The sequence below is a fragment of the Tympanuchus pallidicinctus genome, unplaced genomic scaffold, assembly GCF_026119805.1.
Source record: "Tympanuchus pallidicinctus isolate F22 unplaced genomic scaffold, pur_lepc_1.0 scaffold9, whole genome shotgun sequence".
NCBI classification, from domain to species: domain Eukaryota; kingdom Metazoa; phylum Chordata; class Aves; order Galliformes; family Phasianidae; genus Tympanuchus; species Tympanuchus pallidicinctus.
The window spans coordinates 15,184,203-15,197,867 of NW_026294813.1; the positions used below are offsets into that span (position 1 = coordinate 15,184,203).

At 54.7% G+C, this 13,665-nt stretch overlaps 2 protein-coding genes across 4 annotated transcripts in view; both read left to right on the forward strand.

Annotated features, from left to right (window-relative positions):
• ATOSB (atos homolog B) overlaps positions 1-7,597 on the forward strand; it is a 33,799-nt gene extending 26,202 nt beyond the window's left edge. For 2 of the 3 annotated variants that reach the window (XM_052670148.1, XM_052670149.1), the window contains 8 exons: positions 392-593; positions 2,162-3,376; positions 4,259-4,317; positions 4,617-4,713; positions 5,102-5,260; positions 5,492-5,560; positions 6,108-6,313; positions 6,666-7,597. In XM_052670148.1, the coding sequence (XP_052526108.1) occupies positions 2,315-3,376; positions 4,259-4,317; positions 4,617-4,713; positions 5,102-5,260; positions 5,492-5,560; positions 6,108-6,313; positions 6,666-6,819 (1,806 nt within the window). In that variant the 5' untranslated portion in view covers positions 392-593; positions 2,162-2,314 and the 3' untranslated portion in view covers positions 6,820-7,597. Of the gene's footprint in view, positions 1-391; positions 594-1,360; positions 3,377-4,258; positions 4,318-4,616; positions 4,714-5,101; positions 5,261-5,491; positions 5,561-6,107; positions 6,314-6,665 lie in introns of those variants that run through there. The other variant, XM_052670150.1, reaches the window with a different exon arrangement.
• Positions 7,598-7,670: 73 nt separating this feature from the next.
• Positions 7,671-13,663, forward strand: STOML2 (stomatin like 2). Its single transcript, XM_052670160.1, has 10 exons — positions 7,671-7,787; positions 8,014-8,166; positions 8,504-8,603; positions 9,538-9,596; positions 9,960-10,061; positions 10,654-10,788; positions 11,744-11,888; positions 12,198-12,277; positions 12,532-12,660; positions 13,342-13,663. Exons 1-10 carry the CDS (start codon positions 7,743-7,745, stop codon positions 13,471-13,473), a joined length of 1,080 nt encoding a protein of 359 aa, XP_052526120.1. The 5' UTR covers positions 7,671-7,742; the 3' UTR covers positions 13,474-13,663.
• The last annotated feature ends 2 nt before the right edge of the window (positions 13,664-13,665 follow it).

Here is a 13,665-nt window from a genome sequence, read left to right on the forward strand (position 1 = left end):
AGGAGTTCTTCCAGTCCGTGCATGTATGTGGGATTGTGCTGATCCATGTGCAACAGCTTGCACTTAGCCTTGTTTAGCCTCACTGAAGTAGAGATCTCTTCATACACACAGGGTTTCATACAGGAAAGCAAGTAAAGACTGCAAAGCACAAGCAAGGTGTGACAGTTCACAGCTTAGTTTAAAGTATTTATTATTTAAAGGGAGAATAAGGTGAAAGTACTGCCTTAAATGATCTGTAGATTTATTTGACACTGGGGAGAGGCTGGACCTCAAGACTGGCATCTCCACTTGTGTGACCCTTCAGGCCAGCAATATTCTCCTGTCCTTCTCTTCCTGGTGAGCATCTATATCACGCTAGCCTTGCATCTCCCCCTTTTTTCTTTCCCCTCAGAGCTGCTGTGAAGACTAAAGAGCTGGAGAGGACGTTGCAGAGGTTCGGAGGCACACCGTGATGGTGGGAGCCATTCCACGGCAGCCACGCCGCTTCTGGGGGGTGCCTGGCTGGCAAGTGTCTTCAGCTAGTTGTGCCAACGACCGCCCACTGTGGGACGGGGAGATTGATCCGGAGTGGAGTGGGATTCTGCTGCAGAGAGGTGAGTGTGGGGGCACACAGGACAGGCTGGAGTGGGGGCCATCATGGAGTGGCTGAGGTCAGTGTCCATCTGGGCCAACCCCAGTTCAGGTAGGGACACACAGAGCATGCTGCCTTGGACCTATGTCCAGGCAGCTTTTATAGATCTGCAAGGATCTACAACCTCACCTTCACAATAAAAAAAACTTCCTGGTGTTCAGACAGAGCCTGATGTACTTCAGTTGCACCCACTGCCTCTTGTCCTGTCACTGGATGCCAACAGAAAGAGCACCGTCCTCTTCGCACCATCCCTTCAAGTTCTTATAGGTATTGATGAGATCCCCTCTGAACCTTCTCTCCAGGCTGAATAGTTACAGCTCTCAGCCTTTCTTCATAGGAGAGGTGCCCTACTCTCTTAATGATCTTTGTGGCTGTTTCCTGGATCTCAGGAGTGGCCTCACCAGTGGTGGGCAGAGGGAAAGAGTTACAGCCCTTCTCTGTGGCAAGGGTGCACCATTGGATCATAGGCAACTTGGAGTCCACCAGGATATCTGAGGGCACTTTCTGTAAAGCTGTTTTCCAGGCGATTGGCCCCAGCATGTACTGGTGCGTGTTCTCGTTGTTTCTCTTAAAAGAAATTTCCTGGGCTCAACCACCCCAGTCTGGCACCTTTCCTTCAATATCACAGGCGGAGTCAAAGTACCACAGTTGGAGTCAAAATGTCTCCATATGGCCTTGACCTGCTCGAAGAATTACTTCTCTTGCATGCCTGCCCCTAAGCCTTGATGGAGCTCCTTGGCACGCCACTGATTTTTATGCAGACTACTCATCTCTTTGTCTCTTGCAGACATTTCAGGGTTTATCAATTCAGACAGCTCATGGCCACATCTGAAACACGGTGAAAATAAAATCAAGGCCTTGTGCAGCATGAGGGTGGTTGACTCCTCCAGGCATGCAAGGATGGGTCTTATGGGTAGTACAGGGGTGGATGGATGGTGCAGGAGTCCATGGTGGTCTCTGCTACCCCTGGTGCTGCTCAATTGCTCATCCATGTGGTTGAGGACTCTGGTCCAAGCTATCAGAGCTAGCTAGTTGTGATAATTGTTCAGATTCCACTGGGTTGCGCAGGCAGGTTCCCATCCGTACTGTGGAGCTGGCAACCTGAGACAGCCCGCGTCCTTCAGCGCATATGGCTGGCACAGGTTTTCTTGGCAAGGACTCACAGATTTGATTGCTGGTGCTTGATGGGGTCACAGTCCTGAGTCCCTGGGACTGGTCTGACCTGCCTTACTGCTGCACTCCAGAGCGGTACGAGAATGTCAGGTCCCCAGCAGAGGGCAGACCCTCTTCTCCTTGCTTGTACAGACTTGTCTGCAATAGCCTCCAGCCCTGCTGGAGTATCCTCTTTGTGTCCATGCTGGGATAAAAGTGCTGATCCTGCAGGTGAGTGATGCCACAGGGTTCTCTGGAGAAGCCACACTGTGCTGATTCCTCCTTCCATCCCGGGGGAGAGCTGCCTGTCTCCCAGCAGGGCTGGAAAGCTGGACAAGGACCATGATCTTGCCTGACCTCACTCCTTTCTCTTTCTAGAGCCCCATACTGGGGGGCTCACCTGGACATCCTGAGCAAGAGGTCTAGCTTCTGCCCTCTCGCATCACCTGTGGCACTTTACTGTCCCCTTCCTGCTGCTGCATGGGCTGTCCTGACTCCAACTCCACGTGGAGTCCAGCCAAGTGAGGCTCCATGCGGCACATCCACACAGAGACGTCCCTGCCCCCGGAGCGCAGCGCTGACTCCAGCCTGTCCCGACCCAGTGGAGAGGCAGCCTTGGAGCCTTCCTCACAACACTGTGCCCACCACGGCATCCTCATGGGCTACAACGAGACAGAGATCAAGCGCCAGAAGGTTTACCAGGTCTCCATCTTCTCCCATCTCTCCAGCTCCTCTGAGAGCACGGAGCAACGAGCAGGCAGTCATCCGACTCTCAAGAGGAGCTACCCTGAGCAGCGAACTCCAGAGGGGGTGCGGGATCCCAAACGAACTCACTGGGGTGGTGGGGTGGACAGCAAGCGTGATGGGGGCTTGGGGCAGGCTGCCCTGGAGGACGATGATACCTTTGAGGATGGTCTGCTGGTGGACGAGCTCTCTCTGTGCGGCTCTGCCCAGCATTTCTCCCATAGTGGGCTGCAGGTGGTGGAGCACCGGTGTGTGAGCAGTCCCAGCCCTAAGGCCAATAGAGAGGACAAGCCGCAAGATACCTCCTCCTTCTGGCCACAGCACATTGCTTGCAGTACTTTGCACACAAGAGATAGTTGCCCGGTCCCACCGGGGAATCAGCTTGCAGACTGCTGGGAGAATGGGGAGCAAATGAGTGACCATAACCTACCTGACCTTGATTTGCACAATATTGCACAAAAACCCCAGCTGGACTGTGGTGGGAGGGGAGAGAAGCCAGGCAGCAGCCCCGCTCACCGCTGCGGGGCTGGCGAAGCAGAGGAATGGCCGGTGGTGGCTAATGGGTGCAAGGAGCCTCTAGCCCCACAGATGTTACTCAGCCCTGAGCCTAGCAACCTGAGCTCCCAGGAAAAGACACCCTGTGGGAACAGCAGCAGCAGCAGCTGCCCAGCCAAAAGGAAGTTGCTACCGGCTGGTGAGATTATGGCTGACTCCTGCTCCGAGGATGAGAGCCTATCCCAGCCGGTGAGGAAGAAGAGAGCCCTGCCATGCCACCCAGTGCCCACAGCTTGCCGCAGCACCGACGCCAAGGGAGCCCCTTTCTGGAATCACCTGCTTCCCACAGCCAAGGTGAGTGTCACTGCAGGGGCAGGAGGAGGCAGGGAATGTCCTGGGCTGTTCTTTTTGGGCACGTAGCCCACAGTGGCATGGCATTACGTATTGTCCCAGTGGTACAACACAGGCATGGGAAGGGCAGTGGCTGGTGGCTGGCCCTAGGACAGGCAGTATGTAGGCTGTCACTTGTCTCTGCAGAAGCAGAGGCACCCTTGGCTGATTGCTTCTCAGAGCTGGAATGCACCGTGCATGGGACACAGCTCTATCCCTGCCCTCGTACCCTTTTTGGTCACTGTCCCCAGCTTGGCTGCCCCAGCAGCAGAGTGAGGCTCTCCAGTAGCTTCCCTTGTCATGCCTTCTCAGTCATGCCAGCCAGTTCCGTCATCCCTTTGTGCTGTGCTGCCTTTTGTGTGGCTTCCAGAAAGGAAAACCCCTGAAAAAGGGGTGCCTTTAAAAGGAGACAGCAATGTGGCTTTAGGCCCCCGCTCTGCAGCTATAGGAGCCCGGCTGTGGGCAGCATGAACCTGTGCCCAGACTTTGCACAGATTGCACGGGGATGGGACTTTTCCCAGGCTGCCCAGGGAGCTTTGTCGTATGTGTTGCCATTCCTTAGGACCTGGTTTTCAGGGTGGGAGGCTGCGTGCTGTACCCTTGGCTCAGGCACTACCATTGCTTTCCTCAACAGGCCCAGTTTGGGAGGGTGAGGACCTGCCCTTGTAGCCAGCTCTGGATTTGGGCAGCCCTTTAGCCCCAGATGTCTTGTGCTGCTCAGCCTCAGAGGGACTTGTCTCATCTGCTGGGACCATTGTGGGACAGGGCAATGGGTGGTAGCATCTCCTGAGGTGCACATCCCCAGCTGCTGCCCTAATACAGTTCCTGGTTTCATGTCCTTTCCAGAGCTCTGCAGATTGCACTACAGTCGGGAGGAGGCTGAAGAGCGGGCTGCGCCTCAAATCGTGAGTGTCGTGGCAGCGAGGCCCCACTGCAGGGTCTCGAGTACAGTGGTCCCAGCACCTTATATCCCAGTGGGGTGGCCAGGTTGGGTTGGCTTTCAAGACCCACAAGAGCCCTGGCTGTGAGGTGGAGGGAGACTGCTTCCAGGGTTAGGAAAATGAGTTCAACCTCCGCTGAGGAAAGGGGCAGGAGAGAGGGACGTGCCCCCATTCCCACTGGGGAGGGATCTGCACTCTGAGGAACATGTGTGGCCCAGGTCTCTGCTCTTCAGTCCCGTGCTGATATTCTCCTCTCTCTCAAGGCGACATCTCCGGAGCAGCCTCCGGAGAGGAACCCGTTCCTCTGCATCATCCTGGGCCACCACCACTGTCAGCCATGCTCTGCTGGGCAATTTTGAGGTAATGGTGCCCATATCGTGATGGCCTGCTAGGGAGGGAGGTGGGTCCTGAAAGCTTGGGCTGGGCTGGCACCAGTCTGGGAGAAGCTGAGCCTGATGAGAGCCAACTGCTTTCTACAGCAGTTGGCATGGGGTATGGTGGCTTGTCCAAGGGCCCAGCACGTGTTGGCTATGTTGGCCAGCAGATGTTCACCAAGAGGACAGCTTAGCCAGCACTTCCTCTGTGTCAGAAGGGTGATTTAAGCCCACCTGTGGGTTCTGTCTGAACGTGCAGCCAGGGCCTCCAGAGAGCCTGGAGGCACACAAGGATCCGCAGACACCAGCCTGCAGTGCAGATTGTTTACCTTGCACAGTGCTGGAAGGTCTGTAATGCTTTCCTCCTTTCTCAGGAGTCCATCCTGAAAGGGCGCTTTGCACCATCGGGGCGCATCGAGGGGTTCACCGCAGAGATTGGTGCCAGCGGCTCCTACTGCCCGCAGCATGTCACCCTGCCCGTGGACGTCACCTACTTCGACATCTCCGAGCACAGCGCGCCCTCGCCTTTCCTGGTACACGGGTGGGCTGGGACTGTGGGGGAGGTGACTGGGGGCTGTGTCCAGACGCTGCATGTTCTCTAATCGGGGGGCTGCGCGTCTCTGGAAAGCACGGCTCAAGTCCTCAAGTCTGAGGACACTACCATTTAACCTGCAAAGCAAAGAAGAAATGGGATCTCGGCACTGCCAGGTCCCATCTGGACAATACATTTCTCCTTCTCACACATGCTGTTTCTTTTGCCCCAGGGAGTGATTGACTTGGAAGCCTTGGGAAAGAAGGGTTACAGTGTTCCTAAAGCTGGAACCATCCAAGTGGTGAGTGGGCTCCTGTGGCTTCTCAAAGTGGACGTGCTGCATTATCACACAGTCGTAGAATGTCTTCCTTGGGAAGGGACCGTCTAGTTCCAAACCACTGCTGTGGGGCAGGGACATCTCCCACCAGAGTAGGCTTCCCAAAGCTTCATCCAGCCTGGCCTTGAATGCTTCCAAAAATGGGGCATCGAATTTTTCTGTTTCTATCAAGAGTTTGCATGCACACAAAAAAGCATGGTGGAGGAAGCATGGGACCCCCCAGGGTGCTTGCTGTGAGACACAGGGACAGGAGATTTGGGGAAGGTCAAGGCTAGTGGGGTCCCCAGCAGGAGACTGTATATGTGCAGTGACAATGGGATGGGAGCACAAGAGTAGAGTTGGGTGGGTATGACTTACTTGTGTTGGCTGGGTCTCTGAGCAACACTTGCTGGATTTTATGGACTGGGCAAGAGCTGAGCCTCATGCAAAACCCCCTGGGACTGACATGGGGCCAGATGCCCCAGCAGTACCTACCTTGTCTGACCACTACCCATCCATCCTCTACCCGCAGACCTTATTTAACCCCAACAAGACTGTGGTGAAGATGTTCTTGGTGACGTACGACTTCCAGGACATGCCTGCCAATCACATGACCTTCCTACGCCACCGCATTTTCCTGGTGCCTGTGGGGAAAGAGAAGGGGGCCACTGTGTCCTGCAGTGAGCCACCAGGCTCCGACCCACCCCGCAGGGTCCTCTGCTACCTGATGCACCTGAGGTAGGAATACTGGGTGGGGTGGGACCTGCCCATGAGTACCCTGGGCTCCCAGACCCCTTTTCCCTATGTTTCCTTCTCCAAATCTATAGACCTGGTGGTCTAGGAACACGGCAGCCTGACCCTGCAGCTGTGAGGAGGAGCAGGGACCAGCCTCTGTTTGCACTGATGGGCTGCAAGGAGGTGGAAGCTGCTGTTCTGCCCAAGGGCAGTGGGTTTTATCCCTCCAAAGGCAACCGGAATGTGGCTACCTTGATCAGGGGCCACAGAAGGGAAGGGAGCTGTGTCCCCTGCTGTCAGTTAGGCTGTCCTGGCCCTTGTGTGCACGCCTAAAATTCCTTCATCCTTCTCTCAGATTTCACAGCTCCAAGTCTGGGAAGATCTACCTTCATGACAACATCCGGCTGCTTTTCTCACGCAAGTCGATTGAGGTCGACTCGGGGATCCCATATGAACTGAAATCCTTCACGGAGATGCCAAGAAACCCTCGCTACTCACCCTGGCCCTGACCTTCTCCCTTGCTCAGGGCCACCGAGCAGTGCCCAGCCCGGTGCTTTGGGGATCACTGAGTAAAAGAGAGACCAAGCGCAGCCACCTGGAAGTGTCCCCAACCCTACGCACCCATCCTCCTGAGCAGCACTGATGTCACAGCTGTGCCCTGGGACAGAGCTGGCATCACCAAAGGGGATTTATGAGGAGGGGCAGGGGCTGGGGAGCACTCTGGGGCTATGCCCAGGACTTTTGCAAGCTGGGAGGTGTGGCTGGAGCTGAGGGGGAGGGCTCCTCCCAACCTGCACCCGGCCGTGGGTTGGGAGCAGAAAGTTCAGAAGTTTGTATTTATTAGTATTTATTGTCATAGGGGTGCGGAGGTGTTGGAGATATGGTTCCTGGCAGGGGACAGCCGGGGTGATGGGGGTGAGGGCAGGGGCGAAGAACGAGCCTGGAGGGTTGGCCGAGAGGGGGCATCAATTCCACGTGGCTGAAACATCACCGTGCGTGCGTATTGGGGCGCGGCTCCGCGCAGGGCGCCAGCCACCGGCCGGAATGACACGGAGCGGGGGCTGTGGCCCTTCAGGGGCCGGGTGGAACCCCCCCCCCTCCCAGGGGGCCCGTGAGGGCCAGGTGAGGAGCTGCCCCTGCCCTTCGCCCCAGAACCCCGCTGGCCTCTCCCTGCGGCACCCCAGGGCCGGGGGTTCGCCCCGCGGCACTCCGTGCTGGGGCCCCGCCCGGAGCGCAGTAGCGGTACTTCTGTGTTGGTTTCTATTTAATAAACGTTTGGAAACGTAACCCGGACCTCCGACCTCGGGCACTGCGGAACCATGGGGCGAGGCGGCCGGGCCGGGCCGGGCCGGGAGGAGGAAACGGGCGGCTCTCCCGGAAGGGGCGGGGCGGCGCGGAGAGCATTCCGGGGCGGCGGGCGGGGAGCGGCGCGATGCTGGCGCAGGCGGCGCGGCGAGCCGGGCCTGGGCTGCTGCGGGTGCGGGGACCGCGGGGTTCGGGATTCAGAGTGTCCCGCAGCGTGTTGGGGTCCGAGGGGAGCGGGGCGGCGACCTCGGCCGGCGCGAGCTCCGTGTGCGGCCGCGGGGAGCCCCGGATCGCAGCCCGGTCCTCTCGCCGCGCGGAGCGGATGGAGGCCGGCAGCCCGGCGGGGGATGAGAGGCGTGCGGAGCGCCGGCCCCATTCCGTGCCTTTCCTTTCCGCAGCGCGCACCAGTGCTGAAGCGCCCGGCGTGGCTGGCCCCGGCCCCGCAACGGCTGAACTCCGGGCTGCCCGTCAATATCGGCGTGCTGTTCGTGCCGCAGCAGGAGGCCTGGGTGGTGGAGAGGATGGGCAAGTTCCACCGCATCCTCGAGCCTGTAAGGAGCCGCTTTTCTCCCCTCCTGGATTCCTCAGGTTCCTAGAGCGGTAGCGAGCACGTGTGTTGTGCGCGGATTGAGGGGATGGTCCGAGTGCCTGTGCTTGTTCGTACCGACTGCGATCCTTTTAAAACTGCCTGTAGACGAATTTCCTGTAGTGGGGTGTTATGGCAGTAGGTAATTTAAGCTCCCTCGTGTGTGAAGTAAACTTATTGGCAGCAATGGGAGCACGTCGTGCTTGGGGTTCGTTTGTACTTCCCTCTGTTCTGAGCTGTCTGGGTGGGAAAACCCTTGCCTGGCTTCAGGGCTCAGCTGTCCAATCGCACCTTTGTCGCAGGGTTTGAATTTCCTCATCCCTCTGCTGGATCGGATACGTTATGTGCAGAGTCTCAAAGAAATCGTCATCAATGTCCCAGAGCAGTCAGCTGTCACCCTAGGTAAGAAGGGCTTCTGTCTCCTGTCCCTTCCCTTGCGTGCAGGGTGAGTGAGGGGCGGTGTGGTCAGAAATGTCACGGGCTCCTGCACTCGGCCCTGTCCTGGGGATCCAGGCTTGCCCATACCCGTGGCAGTGTGACCAGGAGAACCCTGTCAGTCTGTCTGGGCTGCTCCACTACTGCCTTGATCTGTTCAACACAGAAAGGGATCAGTTTTTCAGAATTTATATGTTTTTCCATTTTCAACTAGGAAGATCTTCCCATGTTTTTGTGTCATACAGATATTTCAGGTCAATTTGGTGGGCATGTTTGTTAAAATTCTAATGTTAAGCATCCTGTTTATTTCTCGTTTAAACTTTTATCTGTTAGCATCACTATAGCATGAAACATCTTGATATCAAGGCCTGAGATTTCTTTTGTAAAAATAAGGCACTTTGTAGAGGATGTAGGAGCCCTTTTTGCACAAGGATCTGTATTTCTGCTAATCCAGCTGTTAGGAAACTGTTATGTCATGACCTGAACTGATGATTGAGCACCTGGTGAAGCATTGGCCCAGGAAGCACGGGTGCAAGCAGTTCACCTTTGCTTTCCACATGACCATAAGGAGTGGACGCCTCCCTGGCTCATTCGAGGACTGGCCTCCACAGCGAGAGCGTTTCCTGGATGAAGGCCCCGCCCTGAGGATGGGTGTTCTGTAGTCAGAAGCTATGTCACCATCAGATGGGTTAACTTCTTCCTATCTATGATCATTGACTTTCCTAATAACACTGCCTGGTATTGCAAAGAATTTATCAAAAGCAATTTCGCAGCCTCCAAGGGCCAACACCTGCCATGCTAAAGCAGGAAAGGGACCACCTTTCACAGCTCTGCTAATTCTCTCAGAGGAGGTGCCATGCATTTGCTTTGATAAACAGAATGTGTCGTTCTCTCCTGGCAGATAATGTCACCCTGCAGATTGATGGAGTGCTCTACCTGCGTGTCATGGATCCCTACAAGGTACCATCCCTGCTATGCTGAGGCTAAGCTTCAACCTGAAGGCATGAGGCAGCCTGCAGCTCTGGCTGTGCCCAGTGGGCTCTGTGCAGCCCCAGCGTACTGGCTACCATGGCAGCCCCTCATGCACAATTTACTGGCCTCTCCCATCTCACCTTACTCTGAAACACGTGCTCCATCCTTTATGTGCTATGCGGGTGGGTGGGCAAAGTACCCTTTCCCTGGGGCTGCTCTCTGGGAAGAGGAGCTCAGCAAGCATGTCTGCAGCAGATCTTTCATCTTAGCGCTAGGTTTACCCACTCTGCCTCTCCTGATGTCCCTTTCAGCATTACCACAGACTTTGTACATTTTGCTTCTGTTTCCCAGGCAAGCTATGGGGTGGAGGATCCCGAGTATGCTGTGACCCAATTGGCCCAGACCACGATGAGATCTGAACTTGGCAAACTTTCCCTTGATAGAGTCTTCCGGGTGAGTTGGGGAGGTGGATACTGGAGCTGCCAGTATCTGACAGCTTCTCGAAACCCTGCGGGTTCTGTGCATCCACGCTGATACATTTAATACCAAAATGCATTTTATTTAGAGAGCTTCTGGCTTCTGTTTCTCTCAGCCTGTTTGTGAATCCTTGGAGATGTGTCTTGCATCAGTTATTTTCGTGCCCCGTGCCCTGACCTGGATGGTGCAGTTCTGTTTCTCTCAAATCATCAACATTTTGCTCAAGCCCGAGATGAGCGTCATCCTGACCGTGTTCAAGTGGGCTGTAACCCCCATGCTGCTTTTTTTTTTTTTTTTTGGTGGTCTGAGGAACTGTTTGCATTCCTGGGAGAGATCTTTGTATCCAGTTGTACACCGATGTACGGCAGTGTATCAGCAATTTTGATTTTAGTCACTGCCCTCATTGGGAGAATGTGACCTTAAGAGATAGTGGGAACATCTAGCCCTGCCTTTGACTCCTGAAGTAGGGCTTTTCTGGCTAATGTTGGCCCACAGGGGGCGTGTCTGCATCCCTTCTGATCTCTGTATTCTCTTCTTTTTTCTCTACTGTTTCATCTGTACATTCCAGGAACGTGAGTCCCTCAATGCCAACATAGTGGATGCCATCAACCAAGCCTCAGACTGCTGGGGTATCCGGTGTCTACGTTATGAGATTAAGGACATTCACGTGCCCCCACGTGTGAAGGAATCTATGCAGATGCAGGTTTGGCTCTCTGGGTGAACAGTGTGGAATGAGACATAAGCCACCCTTTCCATTCAGTACCACTGTTCTCCATCCGGAGCTTACAGCACCGGACTGTTCTGCAGGGGAGGAAGCCTTTTGGCACTTTGGCTGCAAATGCACAGCTATTGAGTAAATCTGATCCTTATTCCTGCAGTGGAGGTCTCTGCCTGGTACACACAAGCTCTGCTGGCTCCCTTTAAAATCCCAAGAAGGAGAACCAGCCCACACCGGGGATCTCTTAACGTTTTGCAGCCATCTTCTTACCCTGTGCTAAGCCATGCTTGTCCAAGTGGAATGTTAGCAATGTGTCTTTGCTGTCCTCTCCCTGTGGGTGGGGTTTCGTCAGAGCATTGTGGCAGGTGGGCTGCTGACCTGTTGTCCTGCTTTTATGTAGGACACAGTTCATTTCCTCTGCGATGCCTGGCATGGTGCTGTAATTTGGCTCTAGAAGAAAAAAGCAATGTTGATAACACACCAATGATTTAGTTGCTCAGCAACACTGTACAGAATCAAGGGCATATATTGGTCAGCTTCTCATACTGCCCTTCCCAGCGGGGTGCTGGGAGAAGGCAGTACAGGGATAGCTGACCTAAACTGGTCAAAGCAATGTTTGATACCCTATGATAGGTGACAAAATTAAAAAAACTTTGGGGAGGTAGCTAGGGGATTGCCTGGGCATCAGTCAGTGGGAGGTGTACGATTGCTTTGTGAATCTCTCATTTTGTAAAACTGTGCATGTGTATATAATTATCATTAGTGTTACTTCTCTCTCCCTTCGCTGTCTTACTAAATAGCTTTTATCTTTATAAAGAAGTTATACTTCTTCCTTTTTCTGTGATTCTCTCCCATGTCCCACTGGGAGCTGAGCAGTGAGCGACTGGCAGTGTGGTGCGGAGCTGCCTGCCAGATTCAGCCTCAGCTCCTGTCTTTGCAGGTGGAGGCAGAGCGACGGAAGCGGGCAACAGTGCTGGAATCAGAGGGGACGCGGGAGTCTGCTATCAACGTGGCTGAGGGGCAGAAGCAAGCCCAGATCTTGGCGTCAGAAGCTGAGAAAGCCGAACAAATCAACAAAGCTGCTGGTAGTGCCTTCGACTGGAATATGTCTTGAATACTAGGGCCTGGGGGGGATCTGCACTGCTCTGTACTGAGGGCTGATTCTCCTTGAGAGCAGACTGCATTGCTGTGGGCCAGGCTTCCTCAGCTGCTCATTCTCTCTGCTAGGCCTTAGGGGCCCCTCCACAGCCTGGGGAAGCAGGAAGGTTGTTGTAGAACAACACTGGGTTATTGTTATCTAAAAAGGGGCTTTGCATGAATGAAATTTTCTTGCTGTAGTTCTTGCAAGTGCTTTGTCTCAGTTCTGATGTGCATTCTGCTGTGCTTCATTGCAGGAGAAGCCAATGCCATGTTGGTCAGAGCTAAGGCCAAGGCTGAGGCCATTCAGCTTCTGGCAGCTGCTCTCGCACAGCAGGTAAGCCATGGCTCCTGAGGGAAGCCAGAGCTTTGGCGCTAGCATTGAGAGAGGTGAAACTTAAGTGGGGGTGGCACATGGCTCCCTCCCTCCTGCATGCTCCCTCCATCCCTCCCTGATGTCTGTTGGCAACTTGTGCAGCAGTGAGGAGTTTTGCTGCTGTAATGTGCTGCCGTGTAGGACAGGCTGGGTTGAGCTCTTGGTGGTACATGACTCGGCATCTTTCCTGATGAGCCTGATCTGTCTCTCTCCAGCATGGCAGTGCAGCAGCCTCTCTCTCTGTGGCTGAGCAGTATGTGAGCGCCTTCTCCAAGCTTGCCAAAGATTCCAACACGGTCCTGCTCCCAACCAACACTGGTGATGTCACCCACATGGTAGCACAGGTCAGTGTCAGCAATGGGATCCTGTTTGTTGGGGGATAGTGAAGGTGACAGCTCAGTTTGCCCTGGTGGATGGATGTTTGTGCTGAGTAAGAGGAGGTGTGGAGATGAGGAAATTGTCCCAGCATGTGGGTCTGGAATAGAAGGTGTGGGCTGGAGCAGCTGCTTTGCAGCATCCTGTGGGAACCAGACAGTCCCAGTTGTGACAGTCCCTAGTTGCAAAATGGGCCTGTGCTGGTTTGCAGCTGTGGAAGAGAGGGCAGAACAAGCTGGTGAAAATACTAGGCAAGTGCTGACTTCTCTCTGTCTGCTTGATATGTAAATTTGCCTCTTTCCTGACCATCTCTCTGCTGGCATGGAACTGAATGTAGACAGGGATTTGGCTTGGTTCCTGAAGGCATTGCTGTGTGCTATCTGTTCTCCGTATAGCTGTCTTAAAATGGTGATGTGGCATGGCAACATCAAGGCCTTGAGCAGAGCCCTTTTAGAAAAGCTGGGGCCCTGTCTACTTGTGGGGCGTGCTCTGTCCCAGCCCTATGTACACCCTGTCTTCTGACATAGACCTGATGCAAGTACTCTTCCTGCTGTCTCACAGGGCCCTCTCTAGGGACAAATGACCATCTTTGTTCCTGTATCATCCACTGTGTCTCATCTCCTCCCTGATAGCTTTCTCATTTCCTGCAGGCATTGGGCATCTACACCACACTGACCAAGACACAAGCTGTGAAGACTCGGGATGAGCTACCTCCAGCCCATGGGGATCCTCAGCCCCCCAGCACAGAGATGCTTAAGGCAGAGCAGGTGACCTCCAGCTAGTGGGGCTGAACAGACACTGGACACGCTGATGGGACAGCACCCACCAGAAAGGGGATACTTGTCCAGGGCCTGTGAGGCTGTGGGGAGCCCTGTTCTGCCATCTTCCCCAGCCAGACGTTCTTCTTCTTCCCTTGGCCCTTATTTTGTATCTGAATCTGATCATGTAATAAATAGTACCGTTGCTGCAGAACA